The sequence below is a fragment of the Scyliorhinus canicula genome, chromosome 22, assembly GCF_902713615.1.
Source record: "Scyliorhinus canicula chromosome 22, sScyCan1.1, whole genome shotgun sequence".
Taxonomy (NCBI): Eukaryota; Metazoa; Chordata; class Chondrichthyes; order Carcharhiniformes; family Scyliorhinidae; genus Scyliorhinus; species Scyliorhinus canicula.
This window is the reverse complement of record NC_052167.1, coordinates 12,781,301-12,799,622: the sequence shown is the minus strand read 5'-3', so window position 1 is coordinate 12,799,622 and position 18,322 is coordinate 12,781,301. Positions and strand designations below refer to the sequence as shown.

General features: G+C 43.5%; 1 protein-coding gene across 16 annotated transcripts in view; it reads right to left on the bottom strand.

The window, feature by feature from the left end:
• dlg5a (discs, large homolog 5a (Drosophila)) overlaps positions 1 to 18,322 on the bottom strand; it is a 220,779-nt gene that overhangs the window by 62,465 nt on the left and 139,992 nt on the right. For all 16 annotated transcript variants that reach the window (XM_038783233.1, XM_038783226.1, XM_038783227.1 and 13 more), the window contains 6 exons: positions 17,029 to 17,154; positions 7,632 to 7,764; positions 6,817 to 6,944; positions 6,510 to 6,685; positions 4,900 to 5,003; positions 3,757 to 3,849 (listed from right to left, as the gene is read on the bottom strand). In XM_038783233.1, the coding sequence (XP_038639161.1) occupies positions 3,757 to 3,849; positions 4,900 to 5,003; positions 6,510 to 6,685; positions 6,817 to 6,944; positions 7,632 to 7,764; positions 17,029 to 17,154 (760 nt within the window). The remainder of the gene's footprint in view (positions 1 to 3,756; positions 3,850 to 4,899; positions 5,004 to 6,509; positions 6,686 to 6,816; positions 6,945 to 7,631; positions 7,765 to 17,028; positions 17,155 to 18,322) is intronic.

Sequence of the window (18,322 nt, the reverse complement as noted above, 5' to 3'; positions counted from 1 at the left end):
TGGTGCCTGATAGAGCAACCGCACCCAGTCAATTAAGCCCTCACCAAACCTTCCCAGCGCCTCCCACAGGTAATTCCACTCCATCCGATCAAAAGCCTTCTCCGCATCCATCGCTACCACCACCTCCGCCTCCTCTCCTTCCGAGGGCATCATAATAACATTTAGAAGCCTTCGAACATTGGTCTTGATCTGCCTGCCCTGAACAAATCCTGTCTCGTCTTCCCCTATCACCCCGGGACACAGTCCTCTAACCTTGTGGCCAGCAGTTTGTCATCTACATTCAGTAGAGAAATTGGACTGTAAGACCGGCATTGCTCCGGATCCATCTCCCATTTCAGGATCAATGAAATCGAGGCCTGCGACATTGTTGGGGGAGGACACCCTTCTCTCTTGCTTTGTTACATGTCCTCACCAGCAGTGGGCTCAATATCTCTGAAAACTCCTTATAGAATTCCAATGCGTAGCCACCAGCAAGGGCCTTGCCCGACTGCATGCCCTCCAGCCCCTTGATTATTTCCTCAATCTCAATTGGGGCACCCAGCCCCTCCACCTGGTCCTCCTCCACCCTCGGTAACCTCAACTGATCCAGAAATTGCCTCATCCCCTCCACCCCAGCCGGGGGTTCCGACTCATATAATTTACTGTAAAAGTCCTTAAACACCTCATTCACCCCCGCTGGGTCCAGGACAGTATTCCTGTCTCTACTCTTTACTTTACCTATCTCCCTGGCTGCCTTTCTTTTTCTGAGCTGGTGCGCCAACATTCTGCTGCCTTTTCCCTGTACTCATAGATCGCCCCCCTTGCATCCCTCAACTGTTCCACTGCCCAAACTCTACCTGTGACCTCCGCCGCTCCCTCAGTAGCCCCGCATCCGGGGCCTCCGAGTATCTCCTGTCCACCTGGAGTATCTCCTCCATGAATCTATCCCTCTCAGCCCGTTCCACCTTTTTTCTGTGGGCCCGTATCGAGATTAATTCCCCTCTGACCACTGCCTTCAAAGCTTCCCAGACCGTCGCTGCAGAGACTTCCCCCATATCATTTGTTTCCAGGTAGTTCTGGATGGACTTGTTAACCCGCCCACAGATCGCTTTGTCTGCTAGCAACCCCACATCCAGTCTCCACAGTGGGTGTTGCCCTCTCTCCACACTAACCCGTAGATCCACCCGGTGCGGGGCATGATCCGACACTACGATTGCTGAATACTCAGTATTCACCACCTTTGGTATTAGCGCCCTGCACAGAACAAATAAGTCGATGCGAGAGTATACCTTGTGGACATGTGAAAAAAAGGAAAACTCCTTAGTCTTCGGCCGTGCAAACCTCCATGGGTCTACTCCCCCCATCTGTTCCATAAAACCCTTCAATTCCTTTGCCGCAGCCGGCCTCCGCCCTGTCCTGGATTTTCACCTGTCCAATTCCGGATCAATGACTGTGTTGAAGTCCCCTCCCATGATCAGGTTATGTGACTCTAAGTCTGGGATCTTACCTAACACCCGCCTCATAAATTCCACGTCGTCCCAATTCGGAGCACATATGTTCACAAGTACCACTTGCACCCCCTCCAGCTTCCCACTCACCATTTTGTACCTACCCCCCTTGTCTGACACGATTCTCCCTGCCTCGAATGTCACTCGTTTGCAGATCAAGATCACTACCAGTCTTTGAGTCCAGTCCTGAGTGGAACACTTGGCTAACCCACCCCTTCCTCAATATCGTCTGGTCCGTAAGCTTTAGGTGTGTCTCTTGTAGCATTGCCAGGTCTGCCTTCAGTTCCCTCAAATGTGCAAACACACGAGCCCTCTTGACCAGCCCATTCAGTCCTCTCATGTTCCATGTGATCAGCCTGGACAGGGGGGATTCCAACACCCCATCCCCTGCCGACTAGCCATCACCCTTTTTAGGCCAGCCCCGAGCTCGCGTCCTCCGCTTCCTCGAGTCCCCACTCAGGCTGTCGCCATTCCCGACCTCCCATTTGTCCCCTAGTAACAGTTCCTCCCCTGTCAGCAAAGCAGCTCCGCCCCTCCCCCCCACCCCTTTAGCAACAGCACTAGGAACCCAATCCCCCATGTCAAGCTCCATCTTTATACCTGCTCACCCCCACAGCGCATCCGAGAGTCAGTTGGCCCATGCTGACTCGATAGTTCCCACCCCTGGCACCAAGCAGTCTGTCTCCCTATTGTACTCTCCTCTCTCCCCCCCCCCACATGAATAAACATTTTAAAAGCATCACATTGCCCAGTAAACAAACAACAGAAAAAAGTGAAGAAACAGTCACTTTAGAAAAACAGTCACCCATAAAGCAGAACTAAATTCAAAACCCATCCCCCCCCCTCTAACAAGGTCCTTGCAAGACAGATCAACCTTTAACCACCCACACAGCCCATTATTTCACATAGAGCTACTTAAATATATACAATCTAGCACCACAAATCGCTTCCACAGTACTTCTCCAAGGCTTAAGTGTCTTTTAACTCGCCTCCAGCTTCATTTCTTTAATAAAGGTCTATACTTTGTCTGGCATTTCAAAGTAGAAGCCCGTTCCTCATGTGTGACCCACAGACGGGCTGGGTACAGCATCCCGAACTTCACCCCCTTTTTTAAGAGGGTAACCTACACTTGTATAACTTCCGTCTTGTACAATGTATAGTGGATCAGTAAACAGTGGTTAAGTGGCCAAATGTACTAAATTTTCAGTCGAAATCTATAATTTGTCCAGAAAGACAAACAAGTCTATCGCTGGATGCCCCTAACTACTGAGAATGTATGAAAGATTCTCTGTATTAAACAAAAGTGTGGGTTGATCATTTGCCAAGGTGATCTAACAAGTAACTAAGAGACTTGATAGCTCTGTTACTTACCCAGGAAAATATTAAGCTGAACATGTAACCTAGTGAGTGAGCAGGTCAGGGAGGTCTACTGTGTAATGGAATTAGCTGTTGCTAACCTAGTCTTTCTATACCTACATAAAATAACTGATGTGTTAAATGGGCACTTCTATTTTCATTTGTCTTTGAGTTCACTTTTTCTGTACATCCACGCTGTAAGAGACACATCTGTTATGGCTGTAAAGGGCAGGAGGTTTAGAGGGGATGTGAGGAAAAACCTTTTTTATCCTGAGGGTGGTGCAGGGTTGGAATTTGCTGCCTGATAGGGTTGTGGAGGCAGAGACCCTCATGACATTTAAGAAGTATTTAGATATGCACTTGCGATCCCAGGGCATGCAAAGCTGCAGGAAAACGAGATTAGAATGGTGAGGTGGTTGTTTTTGATGGGCGCAGATACGATGGGCCGAAGGGCCTTTTCTGTGCTGTAAGGTTCTATGACTCTATTAAAAATTGCACATTGTTCATCTGTAACTACAAGGGCCAGGGTGAAGTCTCCTGACACGTTGAGAATTACATAGACTAGATTTGGTGAAATAGGTGGGCATATGAGCAAACAAAACCCAAGTAAATTAAACAAATCATCCTACAATTTTCATAGTATCACCTCTGCTGCCTTCTGAGAATCGGAATTTAAATAATTTATATATAATTCTTTTAGCTATACCTGAAATGGGTTGATATTTATTCTGCAGTGGCGTGCTTTACAAATAAAACAACTGAATGAATGAGCAAAGCAATGAAAGATAATTTACAGATGGAGCTTTTAAAAACAGCAAGTACTTCAGAAAGTACATTTTGGACCGGTCCAACATATCCCTCACAAAAGAATAAAATTAAAATAAATATTAAAAACTCTTCATGTGAACCATACCTTCATCAGTGAAAGACTGACAGAATCCCTGCAATTTCGCAACAAAACTTCACATTCTGTCAGTGACTTATTTTCTAGTGCAATACCATTTATCTGTGAAAGAAAAACATGAATTAATAATCAAGCACCGGGCATATTAATATCAACTGTGAGAGTCCACCTGCAGTTTACAACATGCAAGTGGTTCCACTAGCAGACAAATAATGAGAATTAAGTTAACGCATTAAGTATCCATGATAATTTGCCTGCTTCCTTCCATACCATCCCTTTATGTCTCAAGTCTTTCCTTAGCTTGTTCTCCAATGAAAATATGTTCAGAGTTGATTCTTTTTTCACTCTAAGGCACCAAATTATCCTGAATACTTTTTGCTAATTCTCTTTCTAAGTCATAGAATCATAGAATCCCCATAGTGCAGAAGGAGGCCATTCGGCCCATCGAGTCTGCATGACCATTTGAAAGACCACCCTACACAGACTCAATCCCCATCCTATCCCTGTAATTTCACCTAACCTTTGGACACTAAGGTGCAATTTAACATGGCCAATCCATCTAACCTGCACATCTTTAGACTGTGGGAGGAAACTGGAGCACCCGAAGGAAACCCACCAGACATGGAGAGAATGTGCAAACTAAATAGTCACCCGAGGCCGGAATCAAACCCAGGCTCCTGATGCTGTGAGGCAGCAGCGTTAACCTCTGTGCCACCGTGCGGCCCCAATCTAGATCCTCGGACACCGTACTCCGAAACTATTGTGTAGCCCTACTACACTGATCTGTACATTAGCTTATTAATAATTATCTCGCATTGACCAAATGCTTTCAGAGTGTGACAAATTATCACTTAAATCGTTTTCAGCTTCTTCAATGCAGACCGTTTGTGCTATGCACACATTGGTGATCATCTGTTGCTATATGTATTAGTCCACAAATATATTCCTTACCCTAATGTAGAGGGATGACTGACCTTCACCTGCTATCTCGCCCAGTAGCATACCTGAGATTGGAAACTTAGTGACATGAGGGAACAGAATTTGTGTCCTATTGCTTCCAAGGCACAGCATGTTGCAGCTCCAACAAGCTGTTGCGCCAGAGGGAAAAAACTGCATATATTTTAGACACAGTCGTAAATTTGGATTACTAACTGTAATGAGTCTATCTCCCACTGTTAAGGATCCTTCTCTTGCAGCAGAGCTGCCAGGAGCAACAGTAGCTACATATACTCCTGTCTCCAAGCTGATTCCAATGTCTGCAAAAGAGAAAAATGCACAATTAGTGCAGTATTAGCTACTCACCCGATATTCAAACATCAAAATAAGCCGTTGTACTTGAAATAACATCAAATGCTATTATCAAAAAACCCAACTTTCTCTTGTATATCAGCGGTCTCCAACCTTTCTTTGTCTTCATAGACCATTAGGCAAATGTTATGGTGACTCATAGGGCTCATAAAATATAACTGAATGTTCCCATTAATTTTCAAAGAGCTCCAGTTGGAGATCTAAAGATTGAGGCGTATTGATTTAACATTTCTCTAACAATGAGACAATTGCACTAAAAGCAGCCCTTCCCAACTTTTCAGGGCCAAAATCTTCAAACTGGACAAATCTGCAGGTAAGAAACAGAAGTGCAAATAAACCGAGTCATCAAAGGCTCTCGGACGAGATTGTCAGAGCTCATGGTGTGGAAAAGGATTAGAGTTTATAATTTTGACACCTCTGCTATATATGGGGGAGGCAGTGGCAAAACGGTATTGTCACTGGACTAGTAATCCGGAGAGCCAGGGTCATACTCTGGGGTCCCGGGTTTGAATCCCACCAAGGCAGATGGTGAAATTTGAATTCACTAAAAATCTAGAATTAAAAAGTAAATTAATCATGACCATGAAACCATTGCCGATTGTCGTAAACAAAACGTCTGTTTCACTAATGATCTTCAGGGAAGGAAACCGGACATCCTTAACCTGACATGTGACTCCAGATCCTCACAGCGATGCAGCCAACTCTTAACTGCCCCCCCCCCCCCCCCACTGAAATGACCTAGCAAGCCACTCAGTTCAGGGGCAATTAGGGATGGGCAACAAATGCTGGCCCAGCCAGCGACGCCCACATCTCAAAGAACAAGTTAATTTACAACATTTTGGCTGTTGGAATAATGTACTTTGAATTTGAACTGTTTACAACACAACAACTGGTCATTAGTATGTGTTTAAAATGAATCCTGCCTATTTAACATGTCCCAAGTCAGGGTTGCAAATGTGTAAATATATCATCAATGTAAACAACACGCATACCCTACTGGGCATTGTTCAGCAGCAGAGATACATCCCACTCCTGAAATGCACTTTAAGAGGTCTGGTTTAGCTCAGTGAGCCAGACAGATGGTTGGTGATGCTGAACATGGCCAGCAGAGCGGGTTCAATTCCTGTACCAGCTGAGAATTCTGAACTCTCACCGTGTACCCGAACAGGTGCCGGAATGTGATGACTAGGGGCTTTTCACAGTAACTTCATTGCAGTGTTAATGGAAGCCTACTGTGACAATAAAGGTTATTTATTTGTTGTGCTGATGAGAAAAACACAAATTTCAGGTAATGCAACTTGTCATAAATTTCATTTGCATTTGTTCCAAATACATGCTTAAAAACCACAATGCTCCGTCATCTGGATCAGCAGTTAATTAGCAATTGATGTGAGGTGGAGTTTTATTGGGGAGTTAGAAACTTCTTTGGACACAGACATCAACATTTAAATTACCTTTGTGACCCACGAGGTTGATATGAACTGAGGTGATGGCTCTACCGCCCAGGGATTTTCTCCTTCGAACTATCATATTAATGACCCCACCGCCATTTAGTACAGCTTTAATGACATGCTTTCTGTCCTTGTTGGTAAGATCTACGTCATTTATCCTGAGCAAGCAATCATTCACCCTAAAATAGAAATACAAAATATGCAGCAAACAAAAGCATGAAAAGGCAACTTTGGCACCATTTGAAATAACGTTGCTTTTCATTCAAAATGAGATCTTAGTCTCAGAAAATGAGAAATTAGGTAGTCATACCTTAACCTTCCATCTGCAATACTCCCTTTATCTACCTTAATAACAAATATCCCGGAGTCTCCAGGTAGATAAGGTTCATCAACCCCTCCAGCTACATCAAAACCTAAAGCCTTCAAATCCATGTCATCCTACACCAGGAAAAAGATTTGCAGTTTATTCCATAGGTCCTTGAGTTTACAACTACAAGATATGCAATGACAGATTCTTCAATACAAAAACATTCATCAGGACAGGGCAGAACATTTCCATCGCAATCATCTAGAAGGACAAGGGCAACAGATACATGGGAGCACCACTACTTGGAAGTTCCCCTCCAAGTCACTCACCATCCTGACTTGGAAATATGTCGCTATCCCTTCACTGCCGCTGGGTCAAAATCCTGGAGCTTCCTCCTTAATAGCACGGTCGGTGTACCAAAATGACATGATCTGCAGCAGTTCAAGAAGGCAGCTCACCACCACCTTCTCAAGGGCAATAGGGATGGGCAACAAATGCTGGTCTAGCCAGCGAAGCCCACATCCCGTAAAAATTAAATTAAAAAGTGCTGGATAATTCAAATTCATCTCCAAAAAACTCAGGTCAGATCCACAGCACACAGTTAATCATAATTCAGCACAAATTATACATCTCACACAGAGGCTATACTAAAAGGTCCACGGATTCAGTAGGGGCACTTCTCTCAGACATGTTATTTAAGCAGTTTTATTTTGTATATAGTGTGTCCATTCTAGTTTTTAGACTTGATCATTATTTGGTCTGGTCAGTAACGAGGGCAAAATTATCCCAGCAGTAATCGTTAAAGTCTATAAACACACCCTGTCCTTTGCAAATTCAACTACTTCGGTCTCCCATTCAAGGGAATCTGTGTCAATTGCTGAATCATGGGAATTATGAGCCATTAGTTGCCGAATCCGAGCCTCCTTCTCCAGCTGGGTTTCCATCTTCTCCCTGAAACAAAGGACGAAAAATTAGAAAATACAACATAATGGCGGGTTCAAAATATTAAATAGGAATTAAACAGGCTATTCCCCTCACCTCATTGTCTAAATACCTGTCACCCTGATGCCAAGAACTGTCTAAAACCTTTAACAGGTTTCTGTTTTGTGTTGTAGGTTTGTTGCATTGTCTGATGTGCAGATTTCTACATTTGAAATTATAAACTATGTTTATAATTATAAATTGTAAAATAATTGTAAACTATGATGCCAAAAGAAATGCACATCAGTTGGAACTTGCCACAACAGCAGAAAATTTAATTTGGAAATGTGGAAATTACAAGGAGCGAACTCCTGCAATGTCGAGTCCTCTCCTCAAATAGAAGAACACAAAATAAATCAAGTGATTTTTCCATATCGGCACCCTGAACAAGAGTCAAAATACGAAGGGAGTAACATTAACATAAGCTGTCCTGTGGGAACAAGTGTGGATTTGGTGAGAATCCTGTTTTACAGACCCATTGATTTCACTTTCCACTGAATGCAAAACAGGCATCTCACCTGAACCTGCCGGGTGAGTTAGATTTAAATTTCCCACTAATTCTCAGCAATAGAAAACTCTCATTTTACGGTCTCATCCAGCGCTAAATTATCCCTCTCAGTCCTTCATGCTGATATTACAATCCCAGGCCAGACCACAACAATGGCCAGGATGCTGGACATAAACTACAATATTTTATTTTATTTTGTAAAACTGTGAGGAAAGGTCACCTCACTCCAGGAGGGAGTTCACGCAAAACAGGGATATGGTGTACTAAAACAAACTTTATTACTAACACAGTATTAAAAGATCTTTGACATCGCAGAGAAATACAGTGCAATTAATTACCCCTTAAACAATGCTAATCAACAGTGACACAATAACCATTAACTGCTATCTTTATTCCCACTCAACAAAACCATCTCAGCTCTCAATCCACTTTCAAATATAGCTGAGATGTACAGAGATGTCTGGGTGTCAGTCAAATATTTCACTGGACTGCAGTGAGAGTAGATGCCTGACTTCTACTCACACCCCAATGTAAAACATAACTAAACTGCTTTTCTGCAAAATGCCTGGTACCGTAGCTCCTCTCGGTGATTACATCACCGTACCAAGCTGAAACACAGTGGACGGGATTGAAGCCCCCCGGGAGCAGGGGGGGCCCGCGTGCAAGAATCGTGCCACGCCGCCCTGACACCGATTCTCCGGCGCCCGCGGGATCGCCACCGCGCCAGTCGGGGCCCGCTGAAAGAGCCCCCCCCCCACCCCGGCGACATCGGCCGAGTCTTGCTGGCATAGGTCACGTATGGTCCCACATGGTGCGACTTCGGAGTTCTGTCTGCGGGGGCTGTCCTGGTTGGGGAGGCCTCCCGATCGGAGCCTACTGATCGGCGGGCGGGCTACTTCCGTGGGGGCCTATGTTCCTCCGCGCCGGGCCCCTGTAGGGCTCTGCCATATTGCCCAGAGGCTGGCGCAGAGATGGGAACCCACGTGCACGCGCGAACTCACGCTGGCCGCGGTGCTCATGCGTGGACTTGCAGCGGCAGTAGCGAGCATGCACGGAACTGTGCCGGCTGTGCCAAGCCGGCTGGAGCAGCTGAGACCACTCCAGCGATGACCCAGCCCCCTAGAAAGGGGTGATTACCTGACAATTGAGGACCGTTGACGCCGGAGTGGTTCGCGCCGCTTTTCACGCCGGCGACAGAACTTGGTCGCGGGATTGGAGAATCCCAGCCAGTGTATTTAATTAACCCTGAATGGAATTCCCTTAATCCAATCCATCAGTCCAAGCTTTAAAATGTTTTAATTGCACCTCTGGCTCCCAAAACCTTTCAAACCAGGATTCTTTAAAAACACACTGCAGCAGTTATACACACACTAACCCAGGTTTTTAACCCTCACTGCACCATATAATCATCACACAATATATCTGAAAATCCTACATTCATCACACTGATCTTGGAACTCCCAGCCACGTAAGAATTCAGTACTAAATCCAGATCTTTTTTAGCCCATGTGAATCACAATTTAAATCTAAAATAGAATCCCTTCTGCACTGAGGTTTCAGGTTTGATTTATGCAAAAGATTATACTTCAAAACAAGACCTGTAGCATAATGCAGATAATCAGTGTTCATTTTAAACTTTAAAATCAAAAAATACAACTTTGGTTATCACCTTTTCATGCATAATGTTTATATCTTGTCAGCTTCAATTGCTGAAATTTCACCACCCAGTCAGATGTTAGTGAGCGCAACTGCAAACCTGTGTTTGGATGCATACATTCTGAATGTGCAGCACTGTGAGTGCACCTACACTACAAGGACTGTCGCAGTTCAAGAAGGCAGATCACAACCATCTTCTCAGGGGCAATCTCGGATGGGGAATAAATACTGACCTTGCCAGTGAAGCCCACATCCTTCCAATGAATATTTAAAAAAACGAATCAGCAGTGGAAATTGACTTAAGATGTAACAGGTATATAAATACTGTGTCTACAAAAGCAGGTTGGAGGTTGAATATTCTGAGCTGAATAACTCGTTTACAAGGCACAAGTTAGGACTGTGATGGAATACTCTCCACCTGCCTGGAAGAGTGCAGCTATAAAATGTTCAAGAAGCTCAACAACTGGCAGGTCAAAGGAGCCCTCTTGATCTGCATCCCTTGAACATTTAGTCCCTTCACCATGGCTGAAGTGTGCACCATCTGCATGACACACTGCAGCAACTTGCCAACACTCCTTTGGCAGTACCTTCCAAACATGAGATCGCTACTGCCTGGAAGAACAAGGGCATCAGATGCATGGGAACATTACCGCCTGAAGGTTTCAATCTAAGTCACACACCATCTTAACTTGGAAATATATTGCTGTTTCTCCATCGCTGCTGGGCCAAACTCCTACAGTGTCCACATCTCAAGAGCAAATAAAAGAAAATCAGCAGGTACTTTTCTCTTTCATGTCTGCTATGAAGGACTAAGACTATATACAGATATGTTCATTGCTATTTCTAATATTTTAAAACTGAACAAAGTCTTACAACACCAGGTTAAAGTCCAACAGGTTTGTTTCAAATCACTAGCTTTCGGAGCACTGCTCCTTCCTCAGGTGAATGAAGAGGTAGGTTCCAGAAACATATATATAGACAAAGTCAAAGATGCAAGGCGATATTTTGAATGCGAGCATTTGCAGGTAATTAAGTCTTTACAGATCCAGAGGGGTAATCCCAGGTTAAAGAGGTGTGAATTGTCTCAAGCCACGACAGTTGGTAGGATTTCGCAAGCCCAGGCCAGATGGTGAGGGGTGAATATAATGCGACATGAATCCAAGGTCTCGGTTGAGGCCGTACTCATGTGTGTGGAACTTGGCTATAAATTTCTGCTCAGCGACGCTGTCGTTGCACCTCTCTTACACTCCTCAACCACCTCGTACACCAGCTCTACAGCAGACACCGCAACCTGGAAACCAAGATAGAGTCCATATTCTCAACTTGCGCTCAGGACGCAGACGACCAGTTGCGGAACATCGCCAAACAGATGGGACAATGATACTACGCCACCTATATGCACACCAAGAAACCCGGCATCACCACCTGCAGCAACCAAGCCTCCCCCGGTACCACAGTAGAAAACAATACAAGGAAATCTATTATCAACTTGTCGGACTACACCCTTCAACCAGACGAAATTGAAGTCCTCAGTACAGGGCTCAATTTCTGCACCAACACCAAAAAAATGGACCCCATCAGTCATGCGGCAGACACGGAGGAATTCATCAGGCGAATGAGTCTCCGGGGGTTCTTCCACAGACCGTAAGAGGCCGACAGCGAACCCAATGAGACGAAGAAAGGGACCTCGCACAACTAGATCACCAATTATTCCTTTCTCATTAAACAATACCCAGTCTAGGATGGCCTGTTCGCTTCTTGGTTCCTCAATGTATTGGTCCAGAAAACCATCCCGTATTCACTGCAGGAATTCCTCCGCTAAGGTATTGTCACTAATTTGATTTCCCCAATCAATATGCAGATTAAAGTCACCCATAATTATAGAGGTCCTAATTTCCTACTTAATGCCACCCCAACATCACTACTACAGTTTGGGGGTCTATATAAGAACATAAGAACTAGGAGCAGGAGTAGGCCATCTGGCCCCTCGAGCCTGCGCCGCCATTCAATTAGATCATGGCTGATCTTTTGTGGACTCAGCTCCACTTTCCGGCCCGAACACCATAACCCTTAATCCCTTTATTCTTCAAAAAACTATCTATCTTTACCTTAAAAACATGTAATGAAGGAGCCTCAACTGCTTCACTGGGCAAGGAATTCCATAGATTCACAACCCTTTGGGTGAAGAAGTTCCTCCTAAACTCAGTCCTAAATCTACTTCCCCTTATTTTGAGGCTATGTCCCCTAGTTCTGCTGTCACCCGCCAGTGGAAACAACCTGCCCGCATCTATCCTATCTATTCCCTTCATAATTTTAAATGTTTCTATAAGATCCCCCCTCATCCTTCTAAATTCCAACGAGTACAGTCCCAGTCTACTCATCCTCTCCTCATAATCCAACCCCTTCAGCTCTGGGATTAACCTAGTGAATCTCCTCTGCACACCCTCCAGCGTCAGTACGTCCTTTCTCAAGTAAGGAGACCAAAACTGAACACAATACTCCAGGTGTGGCCGCACTAACACCTTATACAATTGCAACATAACCTCCCTAGTCTTAAACTCCATCCCTCTAGCAATGAAGGACAAAATTCCATTTGCCTTCTTAATCACCTGTTGCACTTGTAAACCAACCTTCTGTGACTCATGCACTAGCACACCCAAGTCTCTCTGAACAGCGGCATGCTTTAATATTTTATCGTTTAAATAATAATCCCGTTTGCTGCTATTCCTACCAAAATGGATAACCTCACATTTGTCAACATTGTATTCCATCTGCCAGACCCGAGCCCATTCACTTAACCTATCCAAATCCCTCTGCAGACTTCCAGTATCCTCTGCACTTTTCGCTTTACCACTCATCTTAGTGTCATCTGCAAACTTGGGCACATTGCCCTTGGTCCCCAACTCCAAATCACGGATCCCTGAGGGACACCACTAGCTACTGATTGCCAACCAGAGAAACACCCATTTATCCCAACTCTTTGCTTTCTATTAATTAACCAATCCTCTATCCATGCTACTACTTTACCCTTAATGCCATGCATCTTTATCTTATGCAGCAACCTTTTGTGTGGCACCTTGTCAAAGGCTTTCTGGAAATCCAGATATACCACATCCATCGGCTCCCCGTTATCTACTGCACTGGTAATGTCCTCAAAAAATTCCACTAAATTAGTTAGGCATGACCTGCCTTTTACGAACCCATGCTGCGTCTGCCCAATGGGACAATTTCTATCCAGATGCCTCGCAATTTCTTCCTTGATGATAGATTCCAGCATCTTCCCTATTACCGAAGTTAAACTCACTGGCCTATAATTTCCTGCTTTCTGCCTACCTCCTTTTTTAAACAGTGGCGTCACGTTTGCTAATTTCCAATCCACCGGGACCACCCCAGAGTCTAGTGAATTTCGGTAAATATAAACACTCACTAACATTTTTTGCTCTTTGTTGTTTCTCAGCTCTACCCATAGAGATTCTACATTGTCGGTGCTAATAGCCTTCCTCAATATTGTGTTAATTTCCTCTTTAACCAGCAAAGCAACTTCACTGTCTTTTCCTGTTTGTCTATCCTTCCTAAATACGGAATACTCCTGGGTATTCAGTTCCCATCCCTGGCCATCGTAATCTCCGTAATCCAGACTATATCATATCCGTTTGCATCAATTTGCGTGATTAATTCATCCGACTTATTGTAAATGCTCCACACATTGAGGCACATAGCCTTAAGGCTCGTCTTTTTTAACATTCCTTGTCCCATTCCCATTATTTTTTCAGCGTGGCCCTGTTGGATTGTGGCCCTTCGCTGCCTATCACTTTTCTTATTCCCCTTTTTGTCTTTTGTTCTTATTCTTGTTTCCGCCTCCTCTGACTCCTTGCATAGATTCCACCTCCCTGCCATTTTTGTTTAAACCGTCCCCAACCACTTTAACAAGTGCCCACCACAGCAAATCAGTCCAGCTCTTGCCCAGGTGCAACCCATCCAGTTTGTACTGGTCCCACCTGCCCCGGAACTGGTCCCAATATACCAGGAACCTAAAACTCTCCCTCTCACACCATCTCTTGAGACAAATATTTATCTGATATATCCTATTTGTGCCCTGACTAGCACATGGCACTGGTGGTAATCCTGAGATCACTAACTTTGATGTCCTGCTTTTCAATTTACTGCCAAACTTCCTATATTCTGATTTTAGGACTTCATCCTTTTTTAAAATGTATGTCATTCATACCAATGTGTATCATGGCCACTGGCTGATTACTCTCCCCCTCCAGAATGTCCTATAGCCACTCTGAGACATCCTAGACCCTAGCACCAGGGAGGCAACATACCATCCTGAAGTCTCGACTGAGGCCACAAAAACGCTTATCTATTCCCCTTGCAATTGAATTAGGTAAGATAGGGAGAGACTTGAATGGAGTATGAACATCAGCATGGACTGATTGGGATGAATGGCCTTTTTCTTACTCTACACCTGTGCATAATCCTTGACTGATGCAGATTTATGACAGCTCCACAAACTGCTGGGGTGCCACTGAATCCTTCATAGGAAGCACTCTTCTTAAATAGGAAATTAAAAGATGAGTAGGCAGGAGGATGTGAAACTAAAAGCCTGTGGACCTAAATTATACTTGTGTAATTTCAAAACATGTTTTCAGGCTTGTAAATACAAAGCGCCTTTAATTTAAAGCCAATTTATTTTAAGGTCACCGTCAAGAAATTCATATTGAACACTAAACCCCCAATATTATGAAATATCAAGCATGCAAGTAAATGACAATAAGCACAACTAAAGCTTTAATCCTCCTTTGAGTTACGCAGAATTACTCAGAAACAATGTAAAGGCTTAAAATACTGATCTTTAATATCCAGCAGGATGTAGCTGTTACTTTAGCTTCTGGGTTACTAAGTTAAAAAGGTTTATTTCAAGTAAATCCTTATTTAATCCTCACAGAATCTGCAACACGTTTAAAGCCGAGTTAAGCTTTACCACATAATGTTTTATTTTGGTAAACAATGAATGTTTGTCTAAAATATTGCTGTTGCCAAAATCGCAGCATTCAGAATATGAAATCTGCTTCAGCAACATTACATTTCAGGATTTAAAAGAAAAGAAAGTGAGAACTATTTCTGAGAGGTGCTTTATTCATCTGTAATCCCATCAAAAAAAACAAATACATGAGCAACACTGTCTTAAACTGTAAAGAAATATATTTTATTTAAGGGCAAAGATTTAAGAACAAGTGTTGATGTTTAACTGCTACAAAATGGATATTGGGTGTATTTTTAACGCTGAATATTTGTCAAAGACCATCTCCTGAATTTCACTCTCTCCTGATGAACCAAAAAAGGATCCTCTTGCTAACATCACCAAAACATATCTAATTCAATGCTTTGCTGAGAAAATGGAGGATGAATGGGGCTCCATGGTCTTTCAACCTTCCAGACTATATACATTTTACCATTGTACTACATCATCTTGCTAATTTCATCTCCCCATACTCAGACAGTGTTCAATAAACTACTACGATCATTTCTTGCTACTGAAGACAATTTTTTAAAACTAAAAGTACCCAATTCTTTTTTTCCTTGTCGCTCAATTAAGGGGCAATTTAGCATGGCCAGTCTACCGACAATGTACATCTTTAGGTTGTGGGGATGAGGCCTACACAGACAAGGGGAGAATGTGCAAACTTCGCACGGACAGTGACCCGGGGCCGGGATCGGATCTGGGGCCTGAATCAAACCCGGGTCTCAGCGTGATGAGGCAGCAATGCTAACCACTGCGCCACAGTGCTGCCACCCAGAAAGCAATTTCAAGGCTTCAATTTAGCCAGCGTCTTTGAATGGATCTCTTTTAAACTTTGAAACTTGTCAGGCTATTTGTTCCGGCTTTGTAACAAAGACCCTGATCTTGAGTCTTCAAATCTCATTGTGGTGAGTTGAAGGAATATACTATCTGAAATGGTGGCGAAAGCAAAAAACAACAGTAACAAAACAAAAATTGGATATGGAGAAACAGCAGGGGAGTGTGATTAATTGAATATTTGCCAAAGAGGCAACGCCATAGGCCAAATGGCCTCCTATGCAGTATCATTCTATGGATTGTTTTAGCAATTATGCAATAGAGGCTTTTGTCAGTTAACTTTTCCTGAATATATTCTGCATCAATTCTTTCAATCAATAACCTTAAATCGATAATTTAAAAGGGAATATTTCCCTTTTGGAGGGCTGTGATGTACTTCCAATGCACACCCGGTTCCAATAAACATTGCAAGCTAAACTGTACATTACTCATAGAATCCCTACAGTGCAGGAGGCCATTCAGCCCAACGGGTCTGCACTGACCCTCCGAAAGAGCACTTTACCTAGGCCCACCTCCCTGCCCTATTCCCCGTAACCCACCAAACCTTTGAACACTATGGGGCAATTTAGCATGGCCAATCCACCTAACCTGCACATCTTTGGACTGTGGAATAAACTGGAGCACCTGGAGGAAACCCACGCAGGCCGGGGGGGGGGGGGGGGGGGAATGTACAAACTCCTCACAGTCACCCAAGGTCAGAATCGAACATGGGTCCCTGGCACCTGTGAGGCAGCAGTGCTAACCACTGTGCCACCATTAAAAGAAACAATGTTTTTTGTTAACCCTGAAAAGAAGAAGTACACCCCGTCAATCAATTGCAGACAGCTGGAAACTAACCTGGAGAGCTGCCAAGTCGTACAGCTAGAGTACTGTTATACTGACTTAGGCAATGGGCCCATTAGCACGTTTAGTATTATTGTAGAAACACAAACCTTCCATTCTTCCCAGCAATTCTAGTATTCCAAAACAACTGAACAATTACTCAGACATGGTTTGGGACACTGCGGCTGGTCACTTCCTTATCATTAGGCAAAAGAAAAGTTAGTTGAAAGCCAAAGATGTTATTAGGTGAGGTTCAGGACACTTGTTCGACCATCTCTCCATTCTAAAAATGAAACCTGAGTTAAGTGCTGTCCACTATTTTGCATCAACAGAGCAGAATGGCATCAATTAAACCTGATTTAAAGGTGAAGGCATCACTACTTACTTCAGTTCCTTCAGTTCACGTACAGCATCGTTCTTTTGTTTCATCATATCATCTAGATCCCGAAGAGCTTCAGCCAGGTCACTCACGGCTCTGTCCCTCTCCCGCCGTAAGTTATCACATAAAGTTCTACACAAATAATGTCAAACATCCTGGATGAGCTAAAGCAAAACTTCTGTCACACCAGTTACAGACAACACTTAGGTTAGAGCAAGATTAAAACTAGGGTCTGAGTGACAGGGCAAATCATGATCATTAAAAAAACAAAACTGTTGCCCAAGGCAATTTTTCAGCCTGTATTTCACTTCAACATAACCCTGGCTTCATATACTGGGGGAAGTTGCAACGATGCAGTTAAAATGCAGTGGACACTGTTGTGAAGCAGCTTCACTGCAAAAGCCCATTTGAAGATGGCAGAGGTTGGAGCACCGTGCATGGCCATCAGCAAAATTACACTATGCAATAAATCTGTGTGAGTGACAGAATGTGATTGAGAGATTAACAGAGAGAGAGGAAAACGAGAGGGTGGAAACAGAGTGTGAGGAAGAAGAAAGTTGGACGGGTGTGTGTGTGGGGGGGGAGAAGCAAGTCACAAAAGAGTGAAAAAGGAGAGGCAGTGCGAAAAAAGTAATGGCTACAATGTTATGTGAAATCATGACCAAAAAGTAAAAACGATTTAATAATAGAGCAAGTCATAAATCCGTTAATTAGTTAATAATAATCTTTATCAGTGTTACAAGTAGGCTTACATTAACACTGCAATGAAGTTACTGTGAAAATTCTATCCTTGTCAGTGCTTCTGGGGCTGAACAAAAAGGTTTTACAGCAAGATTTATCTCGCCTAACAATATTTTTTCCAGGTAGCTAGGATGTATTTAAAAAATATATACAATTAAGAAGTTTTGCCCCTCTGCAACAATGTGAATAGTTGAAGCATACAGCCTAAAAAGTCTTAATTTTAATTCCTAATCTGTGATACTAGTTGGTATCGACTGGAGTATGGACGCTAGCTGCAATTAGTCACAATAGCATAGGGCCAGGGAAGGAAAAATCAAATTACCCAATGACTCCAGTACATGAATATTAGATAAGGATAGGAATCTGAAATTGCTGACAATGGGCAGCTTCAATTAACAGAAGAAGGGCCCTTCTTTTTAGAGACTTCATGTTGAAAACTTCAACAATTTCATTTTTTAAAAAGTTACTCTATTGCTAAAACAGTCGATAGTTCCAATAGCCTGGCTGACTTGGTGAAAAGATTGGCTTGGTGGCAACCCAAGGTGTAAAGTGGACTTTG